The 14,866-nt window shown below is 40.3% G+C and overlaps 1 protein-coding gene across 4 annotated transcripts in view; it reads right to left on the bottom strand.

Annotated features, from left to right (window-relative positions):
- The window catches only part of DCBLD1 (discoidin, CUB and LCCL domain containing 1), a 95,114-nt gene that overhangs the window by 32,530 nt on the left and 47,718 nt on the right, over positions 1-14,866 (bottom strand). For all 4 annotated transcript variants that reach the window (XM_060190559.1, XM_060190557.1, XM_060190558.1 and 1 more), the window contains 3 exons: positions 11,486-11,558; positions 5,677-5,810; positions 883-923 (listed from right to left, as the gene is read on the bottom strand). In XM_060190559.1, the coding sequence (XP_060046542.1) occupies positions 883-923; positions 5,677-5,810; positions 11,486-11,558 (248 nt within the window). The remainder of the gene's footprint in view (positions 1-882; positions 924-5,676; positions 5,811-11,485; positions 11,559-14,866) is intronic.

Raw genomic sequence — 14,866 nt, forward strand, 5'->3', positions numbered from 1 at the left:
CCTTGTACATTGCAACAAGTATATCCAACCAGGTGCATCACCACCTGCCCCTTTAAAGTTCCATTTTTTGTTTTTTTTCCCCTTTGGTTGCCCTTGTCATTGTTGTTGTTATTATTACTGTTGTTATTGCTGTTGTTGCATAGGACAGAGAGAAATGGAGAGAGGAGGGGAAGACAGAGGGGGAGAGAAAGATAGACACCTGCAGACCTGTTTTACCACCTGTGAAGTGACTCCCCTGCAGGTGGGGAGCCGGGGGCTCCAACCCAGATCCTTACCCTGCTCCTTGCACTTCACACCATGTGTGCTTAACCTGCTGCACTACCGCCCGGCTCCCTCATTTCTTGTTTTTATACTGTGTCAGGAATTGAACTCAAGATCTCATGCACACAAGGCACATGCTCCTGCTGTTGGCTTACATTCCAGGTGACAGAAGATCAAATTCTTGTGTTTCATTGATTTTGTTGTTTGCTGTTTATGGCACCCAGGTCTAACGTATCTGAGATTTTACTGCTCCCCAAGGCTGACTTTTCTCTCTGTGTGTCACTCTTTTCTTTTCTCCCATTATAAGATTTATTAATTAATATGAGAAAACCAGAACATCACTCTGGGACATGATTTGCTGGAGATTGAACTCAGGATCTCATACTTGAGAGTTCAATGCTTTATCTGTTGTATTGCTTCCCTTCATTTTTATTTTAGAGAAAAAAGAAAGACAAGAAAGAGGAGAGACACCACAGGTCCAGAGCGTCTCCCAGTGACACAGCACTCCATGTGGTAGCAAGGCTTAAACTTGGGCTATGTGCATGTCAAGGCATGCACTCTACCTGGTGAGCTGTCTTCCAGCCTAGGAAATAAAAATTGGAAGGAAAACATGATCCTTACCATTGGAGGTAAATAGGAATCGCTTGTCTGACAAGGAACCACTGGAGAAAAAAAACAAAAACAAGAGATAAGTTACTGACCTGGAACATAATGACCGCTATGGCACAAAAGCACAGCGGCTCTTGAACCGTCTCACCCCTCAGACGATCCGTGCAGCACCATGGCAAGGCCACAGTTGTTATTTTATACATCAAGACACTCAGGTTCTTCAAACATAAGGAACTCTCCCAAATTTGTCCAGGTGCTAAATAGTCAGGACTCTGGGACACTGCTTTTGAGTCAGCACGCTATGCGATTTCTACCATAACTCACGGAATTGAGAAGGAATGTATGTCTACACAGTATCAGGAACAACCTCGAATGCCAATCAGTGAACACATGATAACAGAGGGAGAAAGGATTCTGAACGCTCCCTTTGCTTCAGCAGACACCTTAAGGAACATGAAAGAATGAAGGTGCTTCTAGGCAAATAAATAAGTCATTTGCCAATGACCTTCAGATACATGCATGCTCTTTTCCTGGACCTGCACTGCTGTAGGTCAGTCCTATTCAACTGACACTGGTTAAAGGACCATTGTAATTCTACAGCTTAAGGAACTCATGGGGGAGTCGGGCAGTAGTGCAGCTGGCACAAAGCACAAGGACCAGGATAAGGATCCCAGTTCGAGCCCCCAGCTCCCTACCTGCAGGGGAGTCACTTTACAGGCAGTGAAGCAGGTCTGCAGGTGTCTCTCTCTCTCTCCCTCTCTGTCTTCTCCTCCTCTTCTCTCCATTTCTTTCTGTCCTAACCAACAACAATGACATCAGTAACAACAACAATAATAACTGCAACAATAAAACAACAAGGGCAACAAAAGGGAATTAAAAAAAAGAATTCATGGAAGAACATAGCAAATTAATTTTTTCTTGTATTTGTCTCATTAGGTGGAGAAGAGATTCCTAACGTCTATGTGCACATTAAAAAAAATCCATAACCAGTTCAATGATACAGAAATATGTAAGAAATATAGAAAATTTGGAATTATCAAGAAAACTACTTCTAATATGAGGTATCAGAGGCCAATGCCGAAAGAAAGATGTCATTTCTGTGTTCACTTATATTACAATCCCAGTACTGCTTATTATTTTATATGTCTAACTTTGAGTTATAGATAGGCAGTAATGGAAAGAAAAAGAGAGAGAGAGAGAGAGAGAGAGAGAGAGAGAGACTGAAATCTATACAGAACCCACAAATAATGTGAACATGAGTATAAGTAACTCTTCATCACACATTTTTAAGTAGTAGGTATTCATGCTCTCTGACATGGATTTTCTCTTTCATATTTTTTGTCCATTCTTAAACAATGACTCTAGAAATCAATATTCCTTACAAAGGTTCTATTCTAATGTCTGTGCTAAAGGCAAATCAGATACCAGTCATTTCTCACATGAGAAAATTTAGGCCCCCTTACCCAAGTTTACTGTTAGTACCAAAGCTGGGTAAAGGTTAAATTCTCATAACCCTTAAAGAAAGTTGTACATTCTTATAATTTAAAGTTTTAGTAAGATACCTTTAAAAATTTTGACCCATTTTTCCGTTTTACTTAATGTTCTTGTGCCATTACATTAGAAATGTGACCCAGATAAGTCACATAAAACTGTAGAAACCTTGAGAGCTGAAGTATGTTCCCATTGCCTTGTGATATTAAACTAGTTTGATTGTGGTGAAAAAACTTATGGAAAGGATAACTTTGGAGTTGAGTCTGAGAAGAAGATGCTAACAAATTTCTGCTTCTAATAGTTTTATTTATGTCCCCCCATCAACGGGAATATGCTTTTCTACTTCACTCTATTATAATAATTAAGTAAATTATGAAAAGAATTCTATAGGTAAGACTCTCTCAAAAATGAAAATGTCTATAACAACAATAATAACTACAACAATAAAAAATAAGTTTAATATATATATCACATATCAGTATGGTATATTTGTAAAGATTAATAAACAAATATCAATGATATTAATAAATCAAAATCTTAAAAAAAAATGAAAATGTCTGGGGGCCAGGCAGTGGCACACCTGGTTAAGCACACACACTACAGTGCACAAGGACCCAGGTTCAAGCCCCTGGTCCCCACCTGCAGGGGGAAAGCTTCATGAGTGGTGAAGCAGGGCTGCAGATGTCTCTCTGTCTCTCTTTAACACTATCTCCCCTTATTTCTCAATTTCTGTCTCCATCCAATAATAAATAAATGAATAAAAATATTTAAAAAAGGGAGTCGGGCTGTAGCGCAGCGGGTTAAGCGCAGGTGGCGCAAAGCACAAGGACTGGCATAAGGATCCCGGTTCGAATCCTGGCTACCCACCTGCAGGGGGGTCGCTTCACAGGCGGTGAAGCAGGTCTGCAGGTGTCTATCTTTCTCTTCCCCTCTGTCTTCCCCTCCTCTCTCCGTTTCTCTCTGTCCTATCCAACAACGACGACAACAACAATAATAACTACAATAATAAAACAACAAGGGCAACAAAAGGGAATAAATAAATAAAAGAAAATATTTAAAAAAATTTAAAAAAAAAAGAGAATGTCTTAGGAGGTTGGGAGGATGGACATAGGTGGATGAATTCAATTAGTTTTACAGGAATTGTCAGACTTCCCAGAAGGTCATCCAAGCAGTCAAGAATAGGCTGATATAAACAGAAAAAAAAAAAAAGCGTTCCTTGCTGATGATCTGAGCTATCATCCTCTGTATGAGGTCAGTCCCTTTTCCTGATTCCATTCTGGTCTTCTCAAATCAAGGAAGTGGTCTGACCCAGGATGAATCCCAGAAGATGCCTGGCTATTTACTTTAGGGACTCCTTCCTCAGCTGTAATACTTCCTTCTGTGTGTTTTCCTGAATGCCAAACAATCGTGTGTGGGAACAGAAGTTCAGTGACCGCGGGTACAGTGGTTCCCTAACAGCAAAACAGTCCAGATAAAAACAACTTCTCCCTGAAGATTTGGGAATCTAAATGCGTGAAAGAGATGATCCTAGCATATGGTTTTCCCTTCTCTGCTGAGTACAAGAAGCCAGTACAAATTCATAAAGGGATCCTTGGTATAATTCTGGACTTGGTCTACTCCCACCAACACAAAAATTAGGATAATTTGTTCAACCAACTACATGGAATGTGGAACAAGCTTTTTCTAATTCACTTAGAATTTAGAATTCTGTACTCTTCTTACATCAAGGTTTAAGTTCAAATGATATAAATGAACTTCCTAGGTATTAAGTCCAATTAATGTACAGTGGTAGAAGTAATATTGAGAGTATTATGTCTACTCTTTCTTCTGGAGCAAAATTAAATCCAAGTAGAATAATTTGTACTTTTTACTATATTTTTGTAAGACACTCATTGAAATGTAACAAATATAGGCAAGAGATTATAAAACAAAATGCTAGATATAAAATCAAAAGTCAGTTCTGCAGTACTGCCAAGAGATAATAAATCTAGCCCCAAATCTGATAGTTTCCTGAAGTAGTGCTCAGTAAAAGAAACCACAAAATATAAGTAAATAAGAATGATATATTTGGAAGTTAAGCTCAAGCTGACATTTAAAACTAAGTGTGTATAAACAATCACTCTTACTATAAATTAGGCTATAAAATTGAATGTACTGAAGAGATCTTAGAACTTTGGTATAAACATAGGATTAATTTGTCTTTAAATGTTCAGTTAATTATGAGAAGAACACTTTGAGACTTCTCATAATTAAAAACCCATAGTGGTTTAGGAGGTGGTACAGTGGCTAAAGCACTGAACTCTCAAGCATGAGGTTCTGAGTTCAATCCCAGGCAGCACATGTACCAGAGTGATGTCTGGTTCTTTCCTTCTCTCCTAGCTTGCTCATGAAAAAAATAAATAAAACCTTAAAAAAGCAAACATCACAATGTAACAGGAAAGTAAATGGAGAGGTCATGGCAGCCAGAGTATGCACATTTCAGTATGACAGACTCTGTCCTCAGTGAAAAAAAAATGACTGCCTTCTATAGATTATATACAACACTTCTTGGGTTGCTTGTGAGAGCTGGGATGGCATATCCTCTCAACTATCCCCTCTAGCATGGCGGGGGGGGGGGGGGCGGTGGTGTTACTCTCCCTTTCCCCTTTAGTCACCTAGCAGCCAACCCTCTCAGTGGAAGTACCATGTGTCCATGAGGAACAAAATCTTCCCTCAGGTATCTCTTCTCCTCTCTGAGCAGTAACTCTATTCTTGTGTCCCCTAAGTCTTGTTCCTTCTCATTTTGCTCATGAAGGTAACCTAGCCAACTTTCCCCCACCCTCAACCCCCAACTTCAAGCACTGCTTCCAAAATGCCCAATCCTGTGAGCTTAGGCCAACATTTCTAATCTAGAAATGGGTTTTAGTTCCCAAATGTACCTGTGATTTCATACATTAATTCTTTGGAACTTAAAATATTTTTTTTCTAAAAACAGCAATGTAACTGGTGGTAAGGATCCCTACTGGACCTATATTACTACTAAACTTTTATTTACATAAAAGTGAAAGGTGAGTGGGAACCGACTGCACCTTCCCTTTAGTTTTTCAAATCTCCCAAGACGGCTTTCATCCCACATGTCTTACCTAAAGAAGCCGACGACTTCCTACGTTCGCTTTTCTAAAGAAAAGCTTCTGCACTGCTACATTGGTCTTCCACAACATGTATCTTTCTCATTTGACAAACTTCTGCTGTCACATGCCTACTACCCTTTCAAAATTGTGAGCCGATTAAGTATACTTTTGGTGTTATCTTCTAATCCAAACACAAAGTACTTACTCCATTGAGAGCACACCATTGGCCAGGATTCCTTCATACCGACTAATCCCCTTACTCTGGAGCACACTGATCTGACCGCCCAGTTCATCTGCGATTATTCCTGCATGGATGGCAGCTTTGCACAACAAAGAGGTCTGAAACACAGATGACATAATTATTCTTTACTTAAGAACTGGGATCCTCACGCCGGTCCTCACGCTTTGCGCCACGTGCGCTTAACCCGCTGGACTATCGCCCGATTCCCAGACCCTTTTCTTTTTTAAAAGAAGTTCACATATGTAGAAGGGGAAGAGAATAGGAGAGAGACAGAGAGATGGAGAGATACTGTGTAGTATCTACACAGTGGTAGCTCTACCACCCATGAAGCTTCTCCACTGCAGGCAGGGACGAAGGCCTCCAGCAAGGTCTTCATGGCAGGTACCATGTGCATTCTAATGAGTGTGCTACCTTCCAACATATAAAGCTTTTTGGGGGGTAGGTTTTGTTTTTAATTTTTAAATATTTTGTTTATTTTAATGGGAGGAGAGAGAGATAGAAGCGAACACAGTATTGCTTAGCTCTGGCATATGATGGTGCTGGGTACTGAACCTGGTACCTTAGAGCTCTGCGCACGGAAGTTGTTTATATAACCATCACACTGTCTCCCCAGCTCTATAAAGCTTTGAAGAGTCACAATTTTAGGGCCAGGGGGACACCACAGTGGTTATGCAAAGGACTTTCATGCTTGAGGCTCTGTGGTCCCAGGTTCAGTCTCTGGTACCATCTTAAGTGGTGAGAAGTACTCTGGTAAAATAAAACAATGGCAATAATAATAATAATGCATGAAAATATAAAATCATTACTTTGGATGCTTGGCTAGGAAATTTAAAAAGTTTACTGTAGTGGGCTGAGATAGAAATATAAATTCAGTGATTTTAGCTTGTTATCAGCCTCTAACTCCAGCAGGTGTTTTTAAATCACTGTTCTCAACACAGCTTCCCAATTCATTTGTCCAGGGAAAAGGCTGGACTGGATCACATGATTCTAAGGGGCACCTGTGAATCTAGTAAGGGTCCAAGCAGCCTGTGCCCCTCTCAGCCCCAAATGAAAAAGTGGTCTAGAGGAAGAATTATCCAAGAGTTGAATTAAGTGGTGCCTCCTACTTAAAAGCAGATGGTACAATCGGCAGGCTTAGAAGGTGCCAAGCGAAAAACTGTTTTGAAGGTTTATTTCTGGCTTCCAGGTGAGGCAGATTTTAAAGAGAAGTGCAACTATTCTACTGGCATGGAAAACATATACCAACTGTGATTCATGCCATCATCAATCAGGGAGATAGGCTCATAAAATTGTGAAAACTAACACAGAGCTTAATGTTTTTCTAGATCTTAAAACAGACCACTTCTTTCTCCAGCCCCCACTATCATCACACACATACAGGCCACCCTAATAAATGGTTGTTACAACTGTACGATGACACTTCCAGAGACTAGGGATTCGCTCTTTCTTGAAGCACCCCATCTTATTTTGCACTGTTTGATATTTCTCTGTATGCAGTTGAAATTGGTCTCCCTCTATCTTCATGGTGGTGCGGGGGATTGAACCTGGTGAGTTGGAGCCTCAGGTATGTGAGTCTCTTTGCACAACCATTATACTATCTACCCACGCCCTATATCTTTAATCCACTGATCTTAAATTTTGCCTTTTAGAACAACACAGAATGAACCAATTCCTTTTCTATAACTACTCTATAAGACATTAAGACTCTTCTCTGAGGTAGGGCACGTGTGATTCTGGCATACAGGACATACAATGATCTTGAAAAGCCCTATCCAGAAAAGACTCGCAATAACTGAATGTATTTCCCAAGATAAAGCAACGATGGGAGGCAGATTCTCTGACAATAATCCTGCTAATATCTGCCTCCTGGTACACTCCTCTGGTATTGCCCATGGGTGTGAATGGAAGTTGTCTTTCTTCCCATCTGGGATATGGCAATTCTATTCTAACAAAGTGAATATGGAACAGTGTCCCCATGGCAGCATTACATTAGATTGCAAATTGTCTTAATAAGAGACTCCCTTGTTAGGAAACTCTCCTTTGTCCGCTTTGAAGAAGCAAGTAGTCATGTTAGGAAGGTTCATACTGCAAAGAGCAGAGGACACCCTCCAACTGAAATACTGCAAGAACCGAGCTTCTCCTTTGGACAATCCTCAGGTACATGAGTGCTGCTAATTCCTTGTGAGCTAAGAACAAAGCCTTTCTCATTTGAATGTCAGATGAGACTACAGGCTTAGTGGACATCTTGAATGTTCCCTTATGAAAATCCTGATGCAAAACAGCTAAACTATGGACAAAGTCCTGATAGATAAAACAAGAGACAGGAAATATGTTGTTTTTGGGCTGGAAAGGTGGCCTCATTTTGAGTCCAGCTCCCACTGCACTGGGGGGTGGGGTGAGGAGGTGGGGGGAGTGGAGGGAGAGTTTTGGTGCTGTGATGTCTTTCCCTCTCTCTTTTTTTTGGCCTCCAGGGTTGCTGGGGCTTGGTGCCTGCACTACGAAGCCATTGCTCCTGGAGGCCATTTTTCCCATTTTTGTCGCCCTTGTTAACTTTTTTTTTGTTTTTTTTTTTAAAAACATTTTAATTATCTTTATTTATTTATTGGATAGAGGTAGGTAGAAATCAAGAGGGAAGGGGATGATAGGGAGGGAGAGAGACAGACACCTGCAGCCTTGCTTCATCACTTGTGTAGCTTTCCCCCTGCAGGTGGGAACCAGAGGACAGAACCTGGGTCCTTGCACATTGTAACGTGTGCTCAACCAGGTGCGCCACCACCTGGCCCTGCCCTTGTTGTTGTTGTTGGATAGGACAGAGAGAAATCGAGAGGAAGGGAGACAGAGAGGGGGAGAGAAAGACAGACACCTGCAGACCTGATTCACCGCCTGTGAAGCGACTCCCCTGCAGGTGGGGATCCTTATGCTGGTCCTCGCACTTAGAGCCATGTGCACTTAACCTGCTGCACTACCGCCTGGCCCCCTCCGGAGCTCTCTTTTTATCTGAAAAAGTCAACCTAGAACGGTCAAGTTCCAGCAACAAAAAGCTGTTAAGTCTCTACATCTGTGGCAATGCCTTTTTTTTTTTTTCCTTTTTTCTTTTTTTTATTCCAGCAGGGTTATTGCTGCGGCTTAGTTCTTGCACATCTCCACCATTTCCAGTGGCTTTTTTTCCCCTAGCCCTTTTCTTTTCTTCCTCCTCCTCCTCCTCCTCCTCCTCCTCCTCCTTCTCTTTCTCCTTCTTTTTTTGCCTTCAGGGTTATCACTGGGGCTTGGTGCCAGCACTGTGAATCCATGGCTTCTGGTGGCCATTAAAAAACTTTTTTCTTTCTTTTTTTTTTTTTTTGCCAGTGTGAATTCCTTGGGCAGATGACCTCACCAATGTGTCCTGGAACCCTACCTCTACAGAGCCCTGCACCTCTAGGGAAAGACAGAAAAAGACGGGGGCTATGGGTCGACCTGCCAACACCCATGTTCAGCAGAGAAGGATCTACAGAAGCCAGACTTTCCAACCTTCTGCACCCCATAAAGATCTTGGGTCCATGCTCCCAGAGTGATAAATAGGAAAGCTTCCAATGGAGGGGATGGAATGCAGGACTCTGGTGGTGGAAGTTGTGTGAAGTTGTAACCCTCTTATCCAATGGACTTGTTGATCATAATTACATTAATTAAAAAAAACTGAAGAAAAATGTTTGTCTAATTTTTATTAGATAGGACAGAGAGAAATTGAGAGGGGGTGGGAGATAGAAAGAGGGAGAGTGAAAGATAAGACACCTTCAGACCTGCTTCACTGCTTGTGAAGCAAACCCCTTGCAGCTGGGGGCGGTGGGTCTGGGGCCTCGACCCATATCCTTGTGCATGGCAATGCGTGTGCTCTACTGAGTGAACCATAACCAGCCCGAGCAATATTATGATGTTGTAATGGCACATCTGTCATGCCCACCATATCAACGGATAGCAAAAGACACCAGCAGACTTCTTAGAAGAGATTCGGTTTCAAAACAAGCACTTTTTCCTTTCAGATAAAATCATTCCTAAAAGTTTATGTTGCAAGACCTATTAGTGACTCAGATGAGAAACCTGTTTGTTAGCACTTGCCGATCTCAGACGAACCATTCAGGAAATCATTTACCTGCTATACTGGAAAAGACTACTGTCAGGAGGTGGTAAGATAAATATCTAAACTAAGAAGGAACTGCTGAACAGCTGTGCCATGGGAAGATGGAGCAGGAGGCTGGTAACATAAAATATAGGCAGCTTTCTGACTCAGATTTTGATGTGATGGTTGGGTGCGCCTAGGACAGGTCACTGTGGGTGTTCAGCTGTTGTACATTAACCAACCAATGGTTCGACAAACTTAATGTCATGAACTCTGCTAATATACAAGAAATGTTAGGGGCCTGGGAGGTGGCACACACTGTCATGTGCAAGGATCTGGGTTCAACCCCCTGGTCCCCAGAAGTGGTGGTGGGGTGGGGGCTTCGTGAGTGGTAAAGAAGGTATCTCTCTCCCACTCTCTCCTCTTCCTCTCTCAATTTCTCTATCAAATAAAAGAAGGGGGTGACTAAAAGAAAGAAGAAAGAGAGAAAGGAAGAAGAAATGTCAGGAGGAGTTTTTATATATAGTCTGAAAAGTAAATAATGAAATTGTATATGTCCAAATACAATATAGGCATCTTTGGGAAGAAAAAAAATCTTTTGTAGCTGCCCATAATGATAATCGCGTTTGTCATTTAAAATGAATATTTATTTATACCCTTTTGTTGCCCTTGTTATTTTATTGTTGTTATCATTGTTGTTGGATAGGACAGAGAGAAATGGAGAGGGGAGGGGAAGAATGAGAGGCAGAGAGAAAGATAGACACCTGCAGACCTGCTTCACTGCTTGTGAAGCGACTCCCCTGCAGGTGGGGAGCGGGGGCTCAAACTGGGATCCTTGCGCTTCGCATCACGTGCGCCTAACCCGCTGCACCGCCACCCGGCTCCCTAAGGCTTAAGTTTTCAAGAACACATGATGCACCAGGAGAAACTTACAAATGGAACAGGGGCCTCTACTGATGAATCACAAGAAGGATGTGGAGACAAAGCTGGATGCAGAGGAAGCCACTGGGTTGGTCATTCTGATGACGTGGACATCTTTTAGTATGTTTTGCGCAATAAACCTTTCTAAAATATCACTGCCATGAATCATTTCTGCTGAAATTGCTTTGCATTTCTTTGCACTGATAAACAAAAGTCTGGATATAAAGGACTGTATTCTTGTTTTAAAATAAAAATAAATACATGGGGTGGGGACTTCATATGACTAATAGAAACATCAAAAAATTTCCCATGTGTGACAAACACTTAAAAATATATAAACAAGGGTGGGGAGGAGGCTGGGTGGTGAACACATTACAGTGTTCAAGGAGCCAGGTTCAAGCCCCAGGTCCTTACCTGCAGGGGAAAAGCTTCACAAGTAGTGAAACAGTACTGCAGGTGTCTCTCTGTCTCTCCCCCCTCTGTCTCCCTTTTTCCTCTTTATTTCTCTCAGTTTCTGTCCAAAATAAAGAAAACAATTAAAAAATATATACATATATAAACAGGGTTTAATTTCCTGATCCGTTGCATGCACTAGTTATAATTAACTGATAACTAGTTCTGTTTAGGTCATTATAACATGTTACGATTTACCTCTCAGCTAATTGGTTTTTTTTTTTGGCAATGAATTTAGGCAGAGTAACAAGCAAACTTACTCTTTTTATTATTCTCCCTGTCATAAAATTACCTTCAGTTACTTACATCTCTATATCCATCCACCACATTCCCAGAAACATCTCCTGATATATCTCTACAACCAGCTGGGCAGAATTTGCTAGAAAAAAGAAAACAATGTATATTTTATTAGGTTATATTTAAATTAGAAAGGAGTAAGAGGTAGTCCTACTCCCAATAGAACATGTGGACATATTTTATTTCATTTTAAATGAGAAACCTGATTTGGAGACAGAAAAAAACACAAAGAGATTAATCTAGAATGCTCATCAGAAGGCAAATTTTACAATTATTGGTTTTATCTAAGAATGCATAATAATTCCTATTAAACAATGACCCTCCCTAAAGCATATTAATTAGTTTTAATACGTAAAAGATAATTCTGTAAGAAAAAAGGAAAGTTTCCAAATGCTAGATTTGCCACAGTCATCTTTATAAAAGCCAAATTTAAAGCATCGAACATAGCAACTTAAGCTTCCTTGTTCTTTTACCTCATGGTTTTGCTTCCATGATTCTGCATTTCTAGTGGAATCTCCCCTCCTCCTCCAGATAAAGGGTAAGAGACAGACAGAGAAAGAAGCAAAGATACCACAGCACTTCTCTACTCCTCTGGAAGCTTCCCTTTATTCACAGTATTTGCATATACAGGCCAGGGACTCAAACCCAGGTCCTCATGCATGGTAACGTGTGCGCTCTACTTCTGAGTGAGCCATCTCCTGGTTCAGTTTTCTGAGTAAAAAAGAAATCAAGAAGAACTGTTTCTTGTTAAGGTACTTTCATTTTTTTTTTTGTTATTCAACTGTAATCTCTCTTTTTTTTTTTTTTTTTTACTAGAGCACTGCTCAGCTCTGGCTTATGATGGTCTGGGGGATTGAACCTGGGACTTTGAAGCCTCTGGAATAAGACTCTCTTTGTTTGCATAACCATTACGCTATCTACCCCCACCCTCAACTGTAATATTTTGATTCACCTTACAAGTTCTAATTCAAAAGGAATATATAGAAGCAATGTATGTAAATTTAAGTAATAATAACCACATCAAAAAGTATGAAGGATCAGGCAAAATTACTTAACCTAGTACTTGATAATTTCTATTATGCTTGTAATAACAGAAAAAAAAATGTTGATGAGACATCTGCAGTCTTTTTGTTCAATAAATCTTCAAAATCTGCAGTACACTGCACACAGCACATCTAACTTCAACTGACCATATATTTAAGTGCTTGATAATGACACTTTGCTAGTATTGGACAGTGATGGTCTATATTTGTTCAGAATTACTTTGTTAAAGAATTTCTAAAATCATTTTATTAGTGATTTAATGATGGTTTACAGGGGTACATTTCCATGCTTGCACCCACCACCAAAATTCTGTGTCTTCCCATAAATTACTTTTGCAGGCAGAATAAGGTGTCTACATTTTCCCAGCTTGACTGAGATGTAACTGACTAAATTTCAAGGTATCTGAAGCACATATTGCTGTTTTTTAAAAAATTTTTATTTATAAAAAAGGAAAAACTGACAAAAACCATAGGATAAGAGGGATACAACTCCACACAATTCCTACCACCAGAACTCCATATCTTAACCCCTCCCGATAGCTTTCCTATTCTTTTTTAAAAAATTTATTTTCACTTTTGTTGCCCTTGTTTTATTGTTTTATATTTATTACTGCTGTTGTTATTGATGTCATCATCGTTGAATAGAACAGAGAGAAATGGAGAGAGGAGGAGGAGAAGACAGAGAGGGGGAGAGAAAGATAGATACTTGCAGACCTGCTCCCACTGCTTGTGAAGCGACCCCCCTGCAGGTGGGGAGCCGGGGGCTTGAACCAGGATCCTTACTCCAGTCCTTGTGCTTTGTGCCATGTGCCCTTAACCCACTGCGTTACTGCCTGACTCCCTAACTTTCCTGTTCTTTATATGTCTGGGAGTATGGACCCAGGGTCATTACGGGGTGCAGAAGGTGGAAGGTCTGGCTTCTGTAATTGCTTCCCCACTGAGCATATATTATTTCTATGATGTACACATTGGGAAAGAATTTCTCCCATTTAGATGATATATCCATTATTTTACATATTCACATATGTGATACATTAGTATACATTCATCATAAAATATATAGATTAATTTTTTAAATTGTCTTTATTTATTTATTGGATAGATAGAGAGGGAGAGAGACAGAGAGAGACACCCGCAGCCCTGCTTTACCACTGATAAAGCTTTCTCCCTGCAGGTGGGGACTAGGAGGATCAATCCCAGGTCCTTGCACATTGTAACCTGTGCACTCAACCAGGTGTGCCAGTCCTATAAAACATATTAGTGGCCTACATATCTCTATATCTCAGCAAATATGTATATATATTTTTACAAGATCATTTTAGTTATACTCTTAGCATGTTCCAACTATACAATATGTATATAGGTCACTATTAATTATAGTCACTATGTTACACAATTGATCCTCAGGTCTTACTCATTGCTGAAAATCTGAACCTTTTTGTCAACTTCTTCTATTTCTCATTCCCCCCGCCATCCCTAATAACCACTCCTACTATTCTTTGATTCTATGACTTTGAGTTTTAAAAAGGTTCATTTTAAAATAAAGATTCAATTTACTTAACAATCATTTTCCAAAAACATGTCCTGGCATGTAGTATGGTTGGGGTAACCTCGACTCTTGCTATCTAGCTATCATTGTGACTGTATATAATCTCTTTTAAATTTGCTTTTCCCATCTATGCTTCTTCACCGTATCAAAATATAAGTAGGGGGAGTCTAGCAGTAGCGTAGAGGGTTAAGCGCACGTGGCACAAAGCTTAAGGACCAGAGTAAAGATCCTGGTTTGAGCCCCCAGGTCCCCACCTGCAGGGGAGTCACTTCACAGGCGGTGAAGCAGGTCTGCAGGTGTCTATCTTTCTCCTCCTCTGTCTTCCCCTCCTCTCTCCATTTCTCTCTGTCCTATCCAACAACAATGACATCAATAACAACAATAGTAACTACAACAATAAAACAACAAGGGCAACAAAAGGGAATAAATAAATATTTTTTAAAAAGCAAAATATAAGTAGGGAATGAGAAACAGTAGGTACATATGAAAAACATGCAAAGAGAATCAAGAATGATGAGACCATGAACAACTGAAGGTGAAAGCCATATGCCCTTGCATATACATATATGTACACACACAGATATATATATATCACATTACAGCAACATTTACTTGGTTTGTTTACAGAGAATGCACCAGCCCAAATGATTCCAAAATAGCAGTTGCTTTTATTTCATTTCTTCACAGCTTCCTCCTACTGACTTAGCAATTAGTTTCGGAATAACATCTAATTATTTAAGCTACCCACAAAGGTGCTTCATAATTATTTCCTATTTATCTTATGGATTTTAGCACTGC

The sequence above is a fragment of the Erinaceus europaeus genome, chromosome 4 (genome assembly GCF_950295315.1).
Source record: "Erinaceus europaeus chromosome 4, mEriEur2.1, whole genome shotgun sequence".
NCBI classification, from domain to species: domain Eukaryota; kingdom Metazoa; phylum Chordata; class Mammalia; order Eulipotyphla; family Erinaceidae; genus Erinaceus; species Erinaceus europaeus.